At 53.7% G+C, this 18,927-nt stretch overlaps 7 protein-coding genes across 7 annotated transcripts; 5 read left to right on the top strand and 2 right to left on the bottom strand.

The window, feature by feature from the left end:
• Positions 1 to 480: 480 nt before the first annotated feature.
• On the top strand, positions 481 to 2,797 carry G647_01519 (uncharacterized protein; the record flags this gene model as incomplete). The annotated part of the gene is made up of 5 exons (XM_008724918.1): positions 481 to 674; positions 726 to 889; positions 946 to 1,556; positions 1,606 to 1,788; positions 1,841 to 2,797. The coding sequence occupies 5 exons, from the start codon at positions 481 to 483 to the stop codon at positions 2,795 to 2,797; spliced, it is 2,109 nt and encodes a 702-aa protein (XP_008723140.1).
• A 4,545-nt stretch (positions 2,798 to 7,342) lies between these two features.
• Positions 7,343 to 8,302, top strand: G647_01518 (uncharacterized protein; the record flags this gene model as incomplete). Its single annotated transcript, XM_008724917.1, has 1 exon — positions 7,343 to 8,302. The coding sequence occupies one exon, from the start codon at positions 7,343 to 7,345 to the stop codon at positions 8,300 to 8,302; it is 960 nt and encodes a 319-aa protein (XP_008723139.1).
• Positions 8,303 to 9,718: 1,416 nt separating this feature from the next.
• On the top strand, positions 9,719 to 10,690 carry G647_01517 (uncharacterized protein; the record flags this gene model as incomplete). Its single annotated transcript, XM_008724916.1, has 1 exon — positions 9,719 to 10,690. One exon carries the CDS (start codon positions 9,719 to 9,721, stop codon positions 10,688 to 10,690), a length of 972 nt encoding a protein of 323 aa, XP_008723138.1.
• Positions 10,691 to 11,056: 366 nt separating this feature from the next.
• On the top strand, positions 11,057 to 12,310 carry G647_01516 (uncharacterized protein; the record flags this gene model as incomplete). The annotated part of the gene is made up of 2 exons (XM_008724915.1): positions 11,057 to 11,279; positions 11,442 to 12,310. The coding sequence occupies 2 exons, from the start codon at positions 11,057 to 11,059 to the stop codon at positions 12,308 to 12,310; spliced, it is 1,092 nt and encodes a 363-aa protein (XP_008723137.1).
• A 462-nt stretch (positions 12,311 to 12,772) lies between these two features.
• On the bottom strand, positions 12,773 to 15,633 carry G647_01515 (uncharacterized protein; the record flags this gene model as incomplete). The annotated part of the gene is made up of 8 exons (XM_008724914.1): positions 12,773 to 12,900; positions 12,955 to 14,109; positions 14,159 to 14,246; positions 14,299 to 14,418; positions 14,468 to 14,617; positions 14,667 to 14,707; positions 14,752 to 15,070; positions 15,121 to 15,633. The coding sequence occupies 8 exons, from the start codon at positions 15,631 to 15,633 to the stop codon at positions 12,773 to 12,775; spliced, it is 2,514 nt and encodes an 837-aa protein (XP_008723136.1).
• Positions 15,634 to 15,863: 230 nt separating this feature from the next.
• G647_01514 (uncharacterized protein) lies at positions 15,864 to 17,447 on the top strand (the record flags this gene model as incomplete). Its single annotated transcript, XM_008724913.1, has 1 exon — positions 15,864 to 17,447. One exon carries the CDS (start codon positions 15,864 to 15,866, stop codon positions 17,445 to 17,447), a length of 1,584 nt encoding a protein of 527 aa, XP_008723135.1.
• A 281-nt stretch (positions 17,448 to 17,728) lies between these two features.
• On the bottom strand, positions 17,729 to 18,884 carry G647_01513 (cytochrome c1, heme protein, mitochondrial; the record flags this gene model as incomplete). Its single annotated transcript, XM_008724912.1, has 4 exons — positions 17,729 to 18,410; positions 18,461 to 18,523; positions 18,576 to 18,730; positions 18,810 to 18,884. 4 exons carry the CDS (start codon positions 18,882 to 18,884, stop codon positions 17,729 to 17,731), a joined length of 975 nt encoding a protein of 324 aa, XP_008723134.1.
• Between the last annotated feature and the right edge of the window lie 43 nt (positions 18,885 to 18,927).

The following is an 18,927-nucleotide window of genomic DNA, read 5'->3' as shown; positions in this document are numbered from 1 at the left end:
TGCGTGGCTGCGGCACTCCAATCACTCGGGCCCGGCGTGGTCTTGCTTCGCGCACGATGACATCGGGCTTGCCTCCAGCTCGTTAATCCGGCCATGGCTTATCCTGATTGAGTTTCTGGAAGACCATGATTGTCGGTTAGTTCTTCATTCTCCCAACGTCCTCCACTTCTCTGAATCACTTGAAATTTCTCTCCTCCTCCTCCAGCAGCGTCGAGACCGGCCTGGTTGGAAGCCTGAATTTCCTGCGTCGAAGATCCGTGCGGTTGTTGAGTCCCAATCGCGTGGCAGTGGATTGAGCCCCGGCATATCTATGACCTTCCCATCGATCCTCCAATCTCTGTCCATCCTTTGTTCGTACCCGGTTGCCACATGGGACCTTGACGCTGCGGCTGTGGCCACTAATGCATGCGCTCTGACATGCGCCTTTGAGCTCGTCGGGCTGCTGGTCCCTTGAACTGTGTGCGCGACGCATCTTCTCTCATGAGCACCACGACCACCTTGGTAATGCAAGACGACAAGAGAGGGGAAGCACCGAGGAGACCGCCGCTGCGCTTGCCCGTGATTGCGCCCAAAGACGACCATTCTTCCTCGGCGAGTTCCAGCCGCAGTGGCCCGTCCGTTCCTCTGCGCTCCCGTTTACCTCCACGATCAAGAACCGGATGCTGGACCTGTCGGTGAGTTGCCCACGCCCTCGTCTCACGGGACATTCTGTTGACCGGAGGCAGCACGCGCAAGGTGAAATGCGACGAAGGGCGACCCGTTTGTGGTCAGTGTTCACGGCTGGGTCACAACTGCGACTACGTCCCGCGCCACGCCTTCCGAGATGATACACCACGGGTCGTGGAGCGCATGCAAGATGTCACGAACGTCGCGAGTTCAATATGGGATCGTGAGTTGGCGCGCCTGCTAAGCTAATTCGAAGCAAATATTGACCTTTCGTTGCAGCAAACTCACCCGCAATGACCGAGAACAGCGCTGGGTCTGCGCCGCTGGACGACCTTCCGCCTTTTGCTAGCTTGACGACAGACGAAGAACGGGAAAAGAAAGCAGAAAAGTCCAGCCCTGGAACTTACCATGTCGTGGTTAATCAGAACAGCTTCCAGCATTTACCTGAATATAACGATGATCCCGAGATCAAACGAGAGATGTTGTCACCCATCCGGCGCGGCTCCCTCGCCACATCGCAGGGAAGCAGTTTGAGTCGGGAAGCCGGCGTCGAAGCCATTCCAGTCTCGGGTGACCCCAACATCGTCGTGTTACCCAGATTTGAAGATGTTACACGGCGCGGAACCTTCAGCTCCAATCGGGCTCGATCGCCGATATCTCCCCTAATAAAGCACGAAAACATCAAAACCGAGGACCTGGAGGAAGCCGTCATCACCGAGGTGCCCGAAGCGATGGCTGAATCCAGTCGAGTGAGCCACGAAGCCAGATATCTTCGACAATTTCGTCAGGTCGTCTGGAGGCAGCTTGTTCCTGCCGAGCTGGACCAACGCGATGGCATGGTGCGGTCAAGCGCCAATATTCTAGAAGCTGCGGCTGCAGTCTTCCCACCAGTACGTGCTTCTTGTTTCTATGGGGGAATGCTGACCCTTTTCCACACAGTTACACCATGCTATCATGGCGGTCGCTGCCTTGAGTCTAGCTGTACAGGAGGGAAAAGAGAGGCTCGATGCTCTACAACATTATCAGCAAGTTTTACCTGCGCTACAGTCGAGTTTGAGAAGTTCCGATGACCTATCATCGGATGGAGCTTTCCTAACACATTTCCTTCTGCTTGTTTACGAGGTCAGTCTGGACTGCGAGCCCGTCCGTGGCGTCTAATCTAACTAGCTAGCAGATCGCGGCCGCCGAGCCTGAACACACCAATCTATGGTCGCAACATCTGTCCACGCTGCTGCGCATTTCCCTCCTCCGACGCGAAGTCTTTGGCGGCGAACCCTTTCCATATGTTGTCTGGTGGATTTGCAACATCGATCTGGACGCACTTTTCAGTGGAGCCGGAAGTGGCGAATACGTCGGCTCCATGCTGAACAACGATCTGATACCGCCTCCTAGCTTCCATTTATACCCCCTCGGCCTGGATGGGTCGAGCGTTGTGTACGCTGACGAAGTGGACGTGTTACCGACCATCTTGCAGCTTGATTTTGAGGTTACCATTCTTGCGATGCGGCTCGCTCTCCTCGCCCATGAATTTCGACATGATAGCGCTTTTAGCGGTGCGGACGCCAGCCGGAAAGAGCAAGCGATCAGGATCCGGCAAAGTCGAATTTTCGAGTTGCAGGAATCATTGCGTCAATTATGGATCACGCAGGCGGTGGTGATGATCAACCAGAAGGTTGACGAACTCCGACCGCGGCCGAGACAGGTGTACGAACACGCCGCCACGCTCTACCGAGCCTGCATCATCTACTCCCACGCCTCGATGTGGCCGGGCCAGCGCCTGGAAACGTCACCGGACTACGACACCGAAATTGCCGTGGCGTCGAATCAAATCCTGCAGATGACGAGGAAGGCGCTTGCCGAGGATCGATCGGACTGTCGGTATTTGGTCTTTCCACTTTTCATGGCGGGCTTTGTCGCGACGGATGGGGCTCAACGGATGAGCGCCCTGGATTTGCTCCGCGCCATGGAAAAGGACAGCATCGGGCGAAACACGACGGCCACGCGAAAGGCTCTAGCGGCGGTCTATGAGAAACAGAACGAGCGGTTCATGAACACGGGCCAGAGTTTGGATGTCGACTGGATGGAAGTCATGGCCGAGCGAAACCTAATGGTTGTGAATTTCGGGCTCTGATCGGCTTGGCGGGCCAAGGTGCGTGTGCGTGTGGACGCGCCGATGTGTGTGACACACGGTGGGAATGTGCTCGCTCGGCTTTGATGGAGCAATTTTGGCTTTGATCCTGTATGTACGACGATACGTTTTGATGAGATATGCCGTCCAGGAATGGAATGAGAAATGTCGGCAACTGACTGCATCCTCGTGGAATTTGGAAGGCATACCATGGACGAATGTCTGATCTGCGATCCGATCATCAGGGTGCTGTAGGCCCCGAGACTTGCGTACACGAGCTACGAGCTGACAGTACAGTCTGGGTGGTCCCATCCTTCTCTTGCTTTCATCCGCCCGCCTGCTGGCTTCATCACGCAGTGGCCACCCAATACGCCACCGCACATCTCACACACACATACTCCGTACATACACAAACTCTGAGTTTCCGTACCACAGGGGTTGAAATCGACGGTCCTAACTTAGGCTAGCTCAAGTAGCTCAAGTAGCTACAGTAGCCACGGTACTTAGCTAGCCACTGTAGCTACTGTAGCTAATTTAGCAGGCCCCCAACCCAAAAGTCTTTCGAACAAGTAGGACTAATAGCCTAGCCTGTGAGACGACGGTGCAGGCATAAGTACTCACCTCGTCAGAACCTAGCGACGCGCAACCAAGGCGTACCGGCGCACACCAAAAGATAAGCTTTGAATTCATTCACTCGCTCAAACCAAAAACAAAACAGAACAAAACAAAACAGCATGGAAACTTCGGATAACTTCGGACCTTGATCCACGGCGGATGTTTGATCTGTCAGTGTCGTACGTACCTAGTACTGTGCCATTGTAGTACTGTGTGCCGTCTTGTGTGCCGTGTTATATACCGTATCATATACCGTATTATGTATCTTGTACGGAGTTAGGTATTGAGTGCGGCGTTCTACTGGGCGTGATTCAGTATGCGACATGCGATGAGTGACATGCAATACAATATGCGGTACGGAGTACTCTGTGTGTGCATGGTAAGTGGTATACACATGCGATACAGTACAAGTACTTACTGTATGCCTGGTATGTATGGATGTATGTATATACCTGTGTACCAGGTATGTATGTGCCAACAATCCTCATCCTACTCCTGCCGCCTAATGCTCATGTAATACTACGTACATCCCTGGTTTAAAAGGGGGCTACAGTACTCCGAAGATGGGCTGGATTGGTGGACAAGGTTCGTCGAAATTCCATCCACCTATCCGTCCAATTCATTCATTCTCCTCGGAAGTGGATGTATAAGAAGTGGAAGTGCAAGTCCAGCTACTGTACTGTGTTACTATGTACGTCGAAGAGTTTTGTACGCTACGTGGCTACCTAGGTACCTACTGTACATGCCTAGCGGGTTCAGAGTTCACCGTTCTCGCCTCCGCCCGGCCCCCGCCGGACGGCCAAGCACTCATCTCACTCACTCACTTGAACAGTACGAGGTAACTCGTCCGGTGGGTGGCCACATGAATGGTACGAGTTACGAGTACAGTAGCCCCCGACGGTACCTACAAGTCGCTATCTAAGTAGTCCTGGTATAGGATCCAGGATCCTTGAACCTGCGTGCCTGGGCTTCGGGTTTGGGGCCCATAGATAATTTGAAAGCGCGTCTGCCTGAGATAGACCTCAGTGCTCGCTCGGCTATTCGATCGGCTATTATGTATTAGGGATCTGAACTCGGCACTCCATGTCTTTGTCGGTATATGTACCTGTATTTGCATCTATCAAAGTCTCTGTCAGGATCTATTCTATATATCTTGACAACCGTCACTTTCGAGTAGGGAGCAGGTTCATTCGGCTTGAGTCTTGACTTGCACAATACTTTTATTCGCGAGAGAGCCGTCGCTTGGGTCCCCCCAGCTTCTCGATTTCGCTTCCTCGCTCGAAAATCCCGTTAGCTTGGAAGCAGAAGTTGCTCTGAGATTCCTCTGGATCGTGCGCTGTATGATACCGTACACTGGCTGTCAGTCTCCTCCGCGTAATATACACTACCTGTGTGTGCGATTTTGCCAATGCTCCCTCCGGGATTCCACCTGGCCAAGTATACATCCCCTTTTCCCCCTCAAGTTGCCGTCAGCTGGTCTCTCTGAACCATTGAAACTCCATGTTAGTCTTCGTGCTTGCTACCTGCTCGATAATCTGCTGCAGTCTTCTCATGTTCAAAGTCCCCTTGGGTCTAGATCCGGGGTTTCAGCTATTTGCCACGGGATCGATATCCTGTTTGGCTAGTCTGACTCACGATCGGGATTCTCCAACGGCGTATCTTGCGTGTGCGAGCTGCATGGCGAGCTCCGTGACGGGGAAATGGAAGGGACAAAGCAACTGTGCCATTCTGTTTAGTGGACTGTCCAGTTGCCAATATCTGACGATAATGCCCTGGTCATGGATCTGCTGATTGACATGAGCTTGCGGGACGGCGATCTGTCTCGTGTATTTTCACCCTTGAATCGAGATCGCATCGCAGAGGTCCTTCATAGTGTCAACCGACTTTGGTCAAATCGCAAAGCCTGGTTTCTAGTCGTTCAAGGAGTTGATGAAGCATCCGGTCGACTTCCCTGGTTTCATACCATGACCAGAGTCAGGACGAACTGCAAATTCCACGCATCCGGTGTTCGGCCTCGACAAAGTGGTCGAGCATGAAGCCCAGAATCTCTTCCGCGTCAAGTACGGTATCGTACAAAAGTTCGCCACCATTGAGAAGGCCTTCGTGGTACTTAGTCATTGCAAGATCGAGCGCGTCTTTCTCTGGGAATTTCGCAATATTCAAGCTGGTGGCCTTTTTGCCGATGACCAAAATTCTAGATTTGCATCCTTGAGATAGTCCGAATGTGGTCGAAGGAGACTGGACGAGTTGGCCCACTGGCCTACCCCCATTGCAGTCATATTGAGCCTGTCAAGGATGTGCTCTCCTGCAACTGTTGGATTGCATGAGCGCAATCTACATGGCGATGTGGGATGCCTTTTGCGGTCAACATTGCATCAAGGCGCACGCCGAGCGAGTTTTTGTCTCTGCGTAGCCATCTCTGGCACCTCGATTGATGACAAGAACAAATGTTAGTACGACGAGGCAGATCAATAGCACAACAATACTCGCAACGACGAAGCTGAGGAATGAGCTTGTCGCAAGATTGTTGGCCTTCTCGATACTGATCATCGTGGACTTGGCTGAGGCTCCTAAGCATGTTTTGGGGAGGGGCGAGGAGTGCTTTGTAAAGGAGGCCACCACGGGAGAATGCATTGGAGCAGAAGGTCAATAGAGACTTGTCGGAATCGCCAGAACCTCGGTTGACAGTAGGCATGACCTTTACGGAGGAATCGAGCTTAGGGAGAAGATAGTGCTGGTATGCGGATGAAGATGCGACTGAGTATGTTCTTCTGTCTTTTGGAGAGGAAAGAGCGTTGCACGGCTCGGCGACGGAGCGCTTGCGAGGCCTTCGGTTGCTTGTAGATTCGGAAAATTCTACATGATCCTGTGTCAGAACCCTCGAATGAGAGGTGGCAGAGCACGAAGGAAGAAAGTCTGCCTGAGGTGCAGGGCCGTGGACAGGAGCTTCGAACACAGAATCTGGATCACACCGCGTTTCGAGGAGCTCGATCTGTGATGGTCGTTTCCCAGACTGCAGCCCCGTCTTTGCATGGTTGTTAGCAACTAGGCAGGCTTTCCTGCGAACCAGAAACCCTCCACTGCCGACTCTGGGGGACCAATAGTTTTCAGCGATGAAGCTACCATTGAAGGCGAGGCACTGAAATATGAGAATATGTGGAGATGGACAGGAGCGTGAGTGCAGCGGCAGAAGGGCTGGAATGTTCAAATAGCAAACCCCTGGCCAGACAGCCTACTGGGAGGATTCCAGCCAATTTTAGGCTGAAAGAGTCAATACGCCCCATCTCAGAAGGATGTGGGATGTGGACGGGTTGACAGAAACCGATTACAGGATGAGCATTCGGCGCAATGAAACGAAGAAATGGGAAAGGGACGAGGAGGACATGCTCGCCGTGTTCAGTAGTTGCTACGGCTCGTGCTGTAATGCTCCCACCGATAAAAATGGAGGCTTGTTCGGTGGAGCACTGACCGCGAAGCGCTACGCACGGATACCGCCCCTCGACCGCCTTTTCTGTCTGGATCCCATCGTGTGAGGGGAGCTTGACTCAGACTTCTGCAGTCGATGAAATCCCTCAGCTGATACACCTGGAGGATAGGATGTCATTCAATTATTCTACTGGTACATATCCAGAGAAGTAGCCGTCATGACCCAGGATCAGAACCGTCGCGAGGCGTCTTCGGACACGCCCAGGCCCGATGGTCGAATGAACAGATCCCCCGCGTGCGTGTGGCGCTGTCACTGGGCAACGGTGAAGAATGCGCTAGGAGGAATAGATATCCGACTCGCACAAACTCGGTCGAACCTCACAGTATGCTTTCTGTGTAGGGAATCGGTGCTGCCTGCAGGGTTTCTGGTAGATATAAGGATACCCGCAAACGTGTCGAGGCTAGCTACCTCAGAGTGATTGCTGTTTTCAAGCCTGCAAATGTAACATGCCGCTTCTTGGCTTTCTGAATCCCTTGGACAACGTCCACAAGTTTGACCCGGACAAGGACGTCCCGGACCTTGCGGGAAAAGTCATTATCGTGACGGGCGGGAATTCTGGTTGCGGGAAAGAGACGGTCCTGCAACTGGCGAAGCATAATCCAGGATGTATCTACCTCGCCGCACGGAGTCAAGCAAAGTATGACGACGCAATGAAGGACATTTCCGCCGCAGCACCGAATGCCAATGTGCGGTTTCTGGAAATGGACCTGTCCTCGCTAGCGTCGGTCAAACAGGCTGCGGACCAGGTCATGGCGGATAGTGAAAGGGTCGATATATTGGTGAATAACGCTGGCATCATGGCGCATCCGCACGGCCTGTCCAAGGACGGATACGAGATTCAGTTCGCGACAAACCACATGGGACCCGCGCTGTTCACCCGTCTTTTGCTTCCGCTGATGCAACGTACCGCATCGCAACCTGCCGCTGACGTGCGCATTGTGAACGTGTCGTCGGCCGCGCACATGATGACCACCGGCCCGGGTATACATTTCGAGAAGCTCAAGACACCGATGGAATCGACCAATCCCGGGATGATCTACGGACAATCGAAGCTGGCCAATGTGCTGCACGCTAGAGAACTTGCCAAGCGCTATCCTGAAATCCTGTCAACGTCCATCCACCCAGGCCGTGTTGAGACGAACTTGACAAACGTCATGTTCGACGTGAATGGCATTAACGGCCGGTTCCAGAAGATTTTCGACTCCCTCGCCGGTCCGTTGACCGTTCAACAGGGTGCATTGACTCAAATTTGGGCAGCGACATGGAATCGGACCGAGGTCAAGAATGGAGCCTACTATGTACCGGTTGGCAAGGAGCATTCGGGGTCCAAAAGGAGTCGGGACGTAGAGCTGGCGAAGAAGTTATGGCAGTGGACTGAGACCGAGTTGGCGGCCAAAGGGTATTGATGAGTTTTGCTGCGAAGATTCTGTGTGTTCAACATGTACTTCAGTGTCCCGTCTGCTGTATCAGGTAGTGTAAGGCGCGCGGAGCGCAGCGACGAGAGAAACAAGGAACTGGTCTCAACTCTTAGTTAATTAGCCACTCCAGTACCATCGGTTTCCGTGTAGGTTATGTAGACATGTGCGGGGGCCGGTAGAGACAATGACCGTGCCTCAATTGCAGTTGAGAGACCCTTTCGACCTTAGCTAGTACATGCCTTTGGTTTAATGCGAAAAGGAAAGTGGGAAAATGGAAGACTGCGAGGATAGCTAAAAGGGCGCGCCGCTGAATGCCGAGGCTCAGGTCACGTGAAAGATTAAATTAGTGGGTATATTCTGCAAACACCAAAATTGAGGTGCCTTCGGGCATTTGGTCAATTTGAAACGATACAGAGAAGATTAGCATGGCCCCTGCACTAAGGATGACACGCTTCTCAAAGAGTGCTAAAAGTTTTTTTGGACTTTTCTTGCTCGGTTCCTTGTCTCTTAGAAGCTAATCGCAACGATCAAATCACTACCACCTTTTTTGTGTTCTCGAGTTCGAGATCTGTACTCCGGAGGGAGTACAAAGGAGTTGTGTGCACCAGACATCAAGCTTCAGCTGGGTCACAGTCCTGCCAAGACGACCGCACCCCGTGCAGTTACTGTGTATATCTGTTCATGGTATGCCTTCACATTGGCGTGCCACAACATCGGTCGATTTGTCATTTTCAAGAGGCGCGTAACTATCTGATCGAGGACAATGAGTGACAGCGGAAGGACGATGTTCCATCTCCAGCTTGGCACTCTTCTTCGCGAACCCGACACTCTGTGCGACATACTCGTACCTTCAACGATTTACAAACATCAGATCTGTATGAGAACAACAGTACGATGCGAGCAATGCCTCTGCCAGTGGTCACTGCCACATTGACGGGGATTCTCAGTATATCTCACCGCCAGATTGATGGTACCCCTCAGGTTGCGCAAGCACAACGCGTGCCAGAATACTGCATTGACAGCGCTCAAGCCCGTAGGTTCACCAACTGACACAGAACCTGATCTGCGGGGCCTGGAACGCTTCTCTACCAGTATGGGACTGTAGGAGTATGATGGACAAGCCATGATACGTGGTATTTTGACTGCCGTGCAATGCGAGCGAATGAGGCTCCTCCACGAGACTTCGTTCTGGGATATGAGTGGCCAGAACGAGCAGGCCCCTTAGGTTGAGTATCAGAATCCCGTGCACTCCCTCCAGCAATGAGGGCCACTGGCGAATACCGCCTACGTGATTTGCGCTGACCTTCTTTCATATTTCTGTCTGTCTACCGCCAATATGTCTCTTGCAAGTTTTCTACAACGCAACCCGCAGTACCCTGGAACACGGCCTCTCCAGCTTCAAAGATGGCTCAGCTCACGCATTCCCTGGTAGCGATACGCAGACCGACAGGCCTCAAGAGACACAGATGGATGGCAGGCGTGGGCTGTACGAGCGGCATCCGACACCATTGTAGCTGTGGCAAATCTCACTCGCCAGCCCGACATTTTGATCTGTGTCTGTTATTCCCACGGCACAGGTTCGGATCCAGCCGCTTCAATACCGTCTTTCTGCTGCTGTTCCGGTTGTTCTACCACGCATCATCGTTCGAGGTCGCGAGTATCGGGCATGCGTCAAAACTGTACCTCCCGGCGCCGGTGCCGCTGTTACAGGAGTCCATCATAAAGGCGGGTGCATCCGAAGGGGTGAGCAGTGAAGGCGTCATGGTTGGTTCTGCCAACAGAGGTCTCCCCGGCATTTTCAAGAACTTCAAACGCTTCTCGACGCGGGAATGGCTGGCAACAATGCTGGAGAATCCCGACCAGTTCAAGAACCTCAAAGTCAACTCGATCACATGGATCAAAGCCCTGGCATCGCCGTTCTCTCACGAGTTCACTCAGTTCATCGTCGAGGATTCTGTAAGTGGCCAGAAGACAAGGATCGCCGCTGGACGAGAAGAAAACGGCGACTGGGTCCTGGTGGGTTGGGACTGGGCATCTGGCGACACGCCATCCGACCACTACAACCTGCCACTGCCACTTCTATCGGTAACATTCGACGATCCGAGCACAAAGCCAGACCTAGGCACGTTAGCTCATGTGCTCGCATCCACGACAGAGAAGCACCCGGCATACAAGTTCAGGAGGGAGATGTGCTGGTGGTACGCGGAAACCGTGTTGGAGGTCATGCACGAGCAGTTTGGCGGCAAGGTCAAGGAGTGGGAGTGGTCCAGATATCGGTACTCGTTTATCGTCAAGACGAGTTTTATCCGGAGAAAGGTGCTCACGAAGCATGCCGAGCTGTTTAGGAGACAGCTGGCGGAAGAGATGAGCTATTAGATTGATTGCATGAGTGTGTGTGCTTTGGGGGGCAAGGTCATGGTGGCGAGTTGGCGTAGCACGCACGATTGCATTCAGGTGTCCACGGAGGGAAGTCAGCATATACAATTTTCCAAATTCGATAGATCACTGAGTCTGATGCATCGGCCTCCTGCGTCTCGTAGGGGCCCTGTGAATAATGCTCTACTCACTAGGCGACGAGGCTGTGCTTGTGCTGTACATCCGAGATTCGGCCGCCCAGCTCGTCGTCATCCCACCTTTGACTTTCATCCCCTCCGCAACATCACCGCAATCCTCCCTCTTTCCTCACACACACACAGAGGACGATAGTAGAGAGCTAAACTCCTATCGCACCCCCTCGCCAGCATGTCCGGCCCCGAAGTCCACCACCTCTTCCACCACCCTATCGCCGACCACTCCTTCTCCGCCGACCGCCAGACCCTCGCCGTTGCACGGGAGAACAACGTCGAGCTGTACCACCGCTCGGGCAACAAGTTCAACCTCCAAGATGAGCTGAAGGGCCATGACAAGACCGTGACGGGCGTGGATATCGCACCGGGGAGTGGCATGATCGTCACATGTTCGCAGGGTAAGCAATCCAAGCGAAATCCACAAGCAGAAACATTGCACGCCCTACCTTTTCCCCAACCTCCCTCCCTCAGAAGTGTCTGCGTCTTATCTTTCTAAATGAAAGCCTGGTATGGTTGCACGAGACTGACCTTTTGTGTGCTCTCTATTCTACGGGCTACAGACCGCAACGCCTACGTCTGGCACCCGACCCCGCAGGGCTGGACGCCCACGCTCGTGCTCCTGCGCATCAACCGCGCCGCGACCTTTGTGCGGTGGTCGCCGTCGGAGAAGAAATTCGCCGTGGGCTCGGGCGCCCGCGTCATCGCCGTGTGCTACTTCGAGGAGGAGAACGACTGGTGGGTGTCCAAGCACCTGAAGAAACCCATCCGCTCGACCATCACCACCCTGGCGTGGCACCCCAACAGCGTGCTCCTGGCCGCGGGGAGCACGGACTCGCACGCCCGCGTCTTCAGCGGCTTCATCAAGGGCGTGGACGAACGGCCCGAGGCCAGCGTCTGGGGCGAGCGCCTGCCCTTCAACACCGTCTGCGGCGAATACCTCAACGACTCGGCCGGCTGGATCCACGCCGTGAGTTTCTCGCCCAGCGGCGACGCGCTCGCTTTTGCCGGCCACGACAGCTCCATCACGGTCGTCTACCCGACCGGGCCGGAGCAGGCGCCGCGCGCCATGCTCAACATCTCGACCCAGATCCTCCCGTTCACGAGCCTCATCTGGAACGGCGAGGCCGAGATCATTGCCGCCGGGTACGATTGCGAGGCGTTCCGGTTCCGCGGCTCAGAACAGGGCTGGGAAATGGTCGGTAGCGTCGAGGCAAAAGCGCGGCCCGGAATGGGCGCCATGAGGGAGGAGAGCGCGCTGAATATGTTCCGGCAGATGGATCTGAAGGGCAAGGTCAAGGACGACACGCAGTTGAGCACCACCCATCAGAATACCATCAACACCATCCGCGTGTATGAAGGCGGTGCGGCCGGAGTGAGGAAATTCAGCACCAGTGGTGTTGATGGTCGGGTTGTGATCTGGACCGTCTGAGGTGGTCCCCCTTGATATCCACGCCGAACCACCCCGGGGGCATGAATCAACCGATCGAGTCGGATGAGATGAGATGAGACGAGGCACGTCGCGATAGACAAGAAAACACATGCAGTATCTTGTATCTACACGTTGGCTGCTTCCGTGGACCGTTCGTTCCCCATTTTCTATCACAATAATTGCTCAAGGACTCGACGAGCTTGGAGCTCGCAGCCCCGGGCTCTAACTGCAATTCGCACAGCATAGCAAATAGATTTAGTATGTCGCATGAGCGAACTCACTGCTGCGGCCTGTGCCTCATGTCTATGTTGTTGTTCTGCCAGACGAGAGAGGTACACATCGACCGGGCGTCACCTATTTTTTCCCTCCCTCAACCTCGTCAACCTCAAAGCAATGCCTTGCCGTCAGACTCCCTCCACCATCCTCTTCCTCAGGTGAATCGCTCATCTTTTCGCCAGTTTCCTAGTCCTCCGCCGCCTCCGTCGCCGCCGCCACCGCTTCAGCATCCGCCTCAATTGCCCTCAACCGGACCAAGAATTCAACCTGCAAATTCTTCAACCAGTCTCTTAAGGCCTCCGCGCTGACCTCTTCTTCACTACGGCTCCCTTGCATTCCATCATCTCTACCCCCACCGAGTGATAAACTCTCTCTGGCCTGGACCAATTGCTCTCTGAGGTTCAAGATCAATTTGGTCCGCCTCGCCGCCGCGGTAGCCCTAGAGTTCCGTTTTTTCGCTTCATTCCTCTCATGCAATACCTTGCTCACGTGTGTCGCCGTGTCCAGGACATCGGGTGGAAGACCGATCACGCGAGCCAGAGCCAAACCATAGAATTTCTCCTCCTCATAACCCTCCAAGATCTTATACCGCATCGTCATCTTCGTGAAGTCCTCCGAGATGTCCACACTGAGGTGTAAATTCGAGACGCCCGCGCGATCGGCCAGAATCCGTGGCAAATCGCGGAAATGCGTGACAAACCAGACGTAGGCATTGCTGTTGATGAGCGTTTCGGCGATGGCGATGGCGATGGCAAGTCCGTCCGTCGTGCTTGTCCCTCTGCCTAACTCGTCGATGATGACCAGGCTTCTGTGGCTGATGTTGCGGATGATAAAGGCGATGTCGCGCATTTCGCTTGCAAACGTCGAGACGTTGGCTTCAATGTTGTCGTCTGTGCTGACCCTTGCGAATAACTCGTGGGACAGCGGGAAAGCGGCGTACTCGGCAGGGACGAAGCAGCCTACCTGCGCCATGATGCTCATCAGAGCAATGGAGCGGATATACGTCGATTTGCCACTCATATTCGCACCGGTGATGATGTGGAACCGGTTTTGAGGCGTAGCGTAGACGTCATTGGGGACGAATTTCTCGCGTGTCGTGGACATTAGTTTGGCGCGGATGGGGTGGCGGCCGCTCTTGATCATGAGGGAGTGGGTGCTGAGCTCCGGCCGTGTATATTCGCCGCTTATGCATGTTGTGGTCAAGTGAGCGAAAGCCGCCATCATGTCCAGCGTGGCGATGGATTCGCTGATCTTGAAGAGCTGGTGGATTTGACTCCGGACTTGCTGAATCAGTTCTTGAATTGTGCTGTCGGCGAGGGTGATGACTTCGCCGTGCGTGTCTTTGAGCTTTTGGTTCATTTTGACGAGGTCGAGGGTCTGGCATTCCATGTATTTGTTCTTATTGTAGGCGTTGATGAAGGTGGCAGGAAGCGTTGCAGGGGAGTCCAGATCAGCCGTCGGGAAGCGGAGGTAATAGTGGCGTGCGTGTTCGAATTTGAGGTCCAGGTTCATGTCATATTGCTCTGGTATCCATTAGAGAAGGAACGGTGCGGCATGGCCGGGTTTCCAAACTCTTGAGCTCATCGAAGTATGTGTTCACGTCGTCATGGAGCTCTTTGTAGGCTTGACGGGCCACGTCGAGGAAGCAGTTACAACCCACCTAGTGCATGTTAGTAGACATACGAGTCAAACACGACCGCCACAAGCAATACCTTGATAGCGAAGACTCTCTGGCTCCGCAACTCAATTGGTTTTGCGGAGTATGATACATCCTCGTTGATGCTGCATCTGATTAGATTTTCGATGTTGGAATAGTTCGCCGGCTCACAAAGCTGGGAGCAAAGTCAGCGAGGAATTCGTCCAAGCCAGAACTTGCCTAACCTGGCGTATCATCTGCAGCTCTTCGCTACCGGCACCAGCGAGAGCTTGCCAAACCGGCTTGATGGAGTCGACCAGTTTTTTCAGCAGCAGCACATGATTCACGGATTGCTCCATGAAGTGGAAGTCTTGTCTTGCAGAAATGACCACGAGCTAAAAGGATTCAGTATTGGACGCGGGATGCTAGCTCGCTGAGACAAACCGCCGCAAGTACACGATCAGCATCGACAAATGACTTGAGAGCTGTGATTTGTTAGCAAGTTCTTCTCGAGGAAAAGCTTCAGTACCAGATCGAATGGCAAATAACATGTCTCCTTTCGTGGTGAGCTCGGTGACGGCCTCTTGCCGCTTCTTGATCTTTTCAGCATCGGTTGATGGTTGCAAGACATTGCTGCGGAGGAAACGAGCGCCCATTGGCGTCATGGTTTCGTTCAGCAGTCCAAACAGGCATTCGCGAGACTTTGCATTCTGCAGGTTCTGAATCAACTCGAGCGACGCCATTGTTGAGAGATCGATCAACATTGACCCCTCCGAGGACTCGAATTTGATCCTCAGCGTTTGCGGAGCAAAGGCCAATCCCCTCGATTTGTCGATATGCTTCAGAACCTGCTTTGGTCAGCGCCAGAAATACTTGCCTCCAACCATCGAAAACATACAGCGGAGAAACAGCATGTTGCGAAGTAATAACCAGCAGTTGATGATTTCAATACCTCTACCTCGTCTGGAAAAGCCAGACATTGAACGTAATCCTGACCACTGAGTGCAGACCAATACTTGCGATGGAGACTTGTCATGCGGATACCAGCCGTCTCAACCTCAAGATTCTCGGCAACAACAGAAATGAGTTTCGAATCTTCCGCAGCAGACATATAAAGAATCTCTGATGGAGCATAGATTTTGATCTTATGGCAGGTGCGAGCATACGTTTGAGTATCGGTGAACTGACAGAGAGTAGCTTCAGAAGTAGCGAGACTGACAAAGGAAAGACCAATAGTGGGAGAAATGCCTCGAGATTCGCTGATGGCACAGATAATTTCAGCGTCGCCGTAACCAGTTGAAGTCCCTACGGGTTTGGATTCCCACCAGCAGCCAGTCTGTGGCCTTGCCGTCGTATTCGACGTTCGTATGGCTGTGAAGTTAGTGGTCGTAGTCGACATTGTAGGGGACATTGTGGCTTGCTGCTCGCAGGCCAAGTTCTCATGCTCTTGTCGATAGGTGAGAACAAAGTGAGACGGAAGTGAAGACTGAGCCGTAATGGAGAAGCGTGAGAAGCAACGCCAGGAGGAAGGTCTGCCGGTTGGCTCCCCCGCACGAGGCTGCGAACCAACGTTCTCCCCAGATATTTTTTCTCGAGGCTGCAGCTTCTGAACCACTTGGTGCAGGCGAGGATAAGCGGACGATGGCGACCATAGTACCGCCGCCGAGTAAACGGCAGAAGACTGCTGCCGTGGAAAAGGCGGCAAGGGCAGCAGAAGAGTTGCGAATACCAGACGACCTAGGCAGTGTGCGGCTACAATTCATCGACCAGAGCACTGGAAAGATCACTGGGCCTGCCGTGGCAGTTCCTGTCAAGGATGCGACGGTCAAAAACCTTGAAACACTACTGAACACCATCCAAGGCCATGAGCCGGGCGAGCGCCTTCCCTATCGATTCTTCTTCCGCAACGATCGGCCCTCAGCAAAGGAAGAAGACTCCAACATCCTCGACGTACAAAATGACATATACAACTCTATCCTCAAACCCGGCTTCAAGACCACAGAAGACAACATCATCCTTCAATTCACTCCCCAAGCGGTTTTTCGCGTGCGCGCAGTCTCGAGATGTTCAGCCTCGATAGCAGGCCATGGGGAGGCTATCCTAGCGACAGCTTTCTCACCAGAGACATCCTCAAGAATGGCAACAGGAAGTGGAGATAATACTGCGAGAATTTGGGACTGCGATACAGGCACGCCGTTGCACACATTGAAGGGGCACACGAGCTGGGTGCTTGCAGTATCCTGGTCACCCGATGGCAAACTACTCGCAACAGGAAGCATGGACAACACCGTCCGCCTGTGGGATCCCAAAACCGGCGAACCACTCGGCGGTCCACTAAAGGGCCACACCAAATGGATAACGTCCCTTGCCTGGGAACCGTACCACACTCAAACGCAGGGGAAACCTCGCCTCGCGTCCGCCTCTAAGGACGGCACTGTCCGAATCTGGGACATTCCCCTCCGCCGCATAGAGCAGACCCTCTCCGGGCATAAAGGGTCGGTAACCTGCGTGCGCTGGGGTGGTCTCCACCGACTATTCACCTCGTCACAAGATAAAACCATCAAAATCTGGAATGACAGAACTTGGAATTGCCTGCACACGCTATCCGCCCATACTCACTGGGTGAACCACCTCGCTTTATCCACCGACTTCGCGCTGAAAACCGCGTATCACGACCACACGGGCAAACCCCCTTTGGCCACGGACGCGAAAACCGCGCAAGCGAAAGAGCGATTCGAGACGGCGGCGCGTCACGAAGGAAGGTTGGTTGAAAGGCTCATCTCCGCGAGTGACGACAACACGATTTTCCTCTGGGACCCGTCTTCGTTCGACGACAACTCCAGCGCCACTCCAAAGCCGGTGGCGCGATTACTCGGCCACCAAAAACAAGTCCTGCACGTGTCTTTCTCCCCGGACGGCCTGTACATCGCGAGCACCAGTTTCGACAATAGCGTCAAACTCTGGAGTGCGCGGGATGGAAAGTTCATAGCCACGTTGCGCGGGCACGTCGGCGCCGTGTACATGGCTTCTTGGTCCGCGGATAGCAGACTCCTCGCGAGTTGCAGTAAAGACACGACGGTGAAGGTGTGGGATGTGCGGACGGGGAAGCTAAAGATGGATCTGCCGGGACATAAGGATGAGGTGTTTGCGTTGGATTGGAGTGGAGATGGGACGGGGGTAGCGAGTGGCGGGAAGGATAAGGTCGTGAAGGTGTGGAGGCATTAAGAACGAAGCTTTTTGTTGCTCTATGAGTTGTACCAGAGTCTACTCTTCATGATAAAAGTGATACCCAGATATGAACGGACGACGAAAATGGGAAAGAATGTGAGGTTCAATGGGAAATATGTACGTTGTTCTTTCGATTGGATGAATTTTGCATGGTTCTTCGGTGGTACAAAACATCAACCCTTCCATCCGATTGATCTTCCACTGTTCGGACAATTGGTGCCCTCTAGTCCTCACGTAATAAACACGATCTTCCCCCCGCGCCTCTTTCTCTGTTATGCTTACCAACCTTGTCTGAAGCCGGGCTTTTGGGAAGGAGGGTTGTAAACGATCTTCCTCGTCTTGATAGGCGCCCACTTGTACCTCTTAACCCAACCGCTCAAAGCCAGTAAAGCCGTGCCGATGATCAACACCTTGATGCCCATCTTCTTGCGCTCATCCATCTCGGGTTCGGCGGCCCAGTTCAAAAATTCAACCACATCCTTGGCCATCTGCGACGAGGTGGCGGGTGTGCCGTCCTCGTATTCGACCAGACCATCGTAGAGCACACGAGCCATAGCGATACCGGTACCGGGGAAATAAGGGTTGAAGTTCAAACCAGACTGAACGGAGGCGCCGGCAGGAGGCTCCTCGGGGTAGCCAGTGAGCAAGCTGAAGATGTAGTTGCAACCACCATGTCGAGCTTTTACCATCAGTGATAGATCAGGTGGGAGAGCACCGTTGTTGGCGGCACGAGCGGCTTCATCGTTCTTGTATGGTGCTGGGATGTAATCTGAGAGTTTTCCCGGCCGTTTTTCGATCTCGCCTTCATCGTTGGGCTCGGTGTCGTATTCATTCTCTTCGGCCAGTGCTTTGGCTTCATCGACAGTCATCATTGTGCCGACCAGTGACCGGTAGGGGATTCGCTTCAGGGAGTGGCAGGCGGCGCAAACTTCGCGGTACACTTGGAAACCTCTTCGCAGGCTGCAGGAGGTCAGTTGGTCGTCTTCTTCTGCTCTCCAGGCAATTCTCACCTTGCGTGGTCGAAAGTCTTGATCCACTTTGTGTGCTCCCACGGGTACTGTGTCGGGTGTAGACTGAGCGCCTTTGTCAGCTTCATTTTCTCTCTGATCATCTTTCCACGCTCACCCTTCTTCTGCCGGAGTCATGGCATAGACATCCTGACCAAACAGATGATAATACCAGGCGACCGAGCCAATCGCAGCTACTGTCGCGGTCGAAGCACCAGCTGTGAGCCAGAATGGAGGTGACGCGGCTTCATTTGAGGTGGAGGATGCGGCACGCTAGAAAACCTGTCAGTACATGGCCCGATCATTGCAGCAGGCAGGCCAATTCGTGATCCATCTGAGGATGTGGACTGACAGTTGTGGTCTTCCGAACGATGGTTCGTGCAGCGGCCCTCAATGGGGTACTGCGGACGGCCGACGTGGCCAACATCTTGTCTTGAAACCGTATCACCCTCGATAGACGGCGGCAGAGG

Source organism: Cladophialophora carrionii (genome assembly GCF_000365165.1).
Source record: "Cladophialophora carrionii CBS 160.54 unplaced genomic scaffold supercont1.1, whole genome shotgun sequence".
Classification (NCBI taxonomy): Eukaryota; Fungi; Ascomycota; class Eurotiomycetes; order Chaetothyriales; family Herpotrichiellaceae; genus Cladophialophora; species Cladophialophora carrionii.
This window is presented reverse-complemented; position numbering and strand designations above follow the sequence as displayed.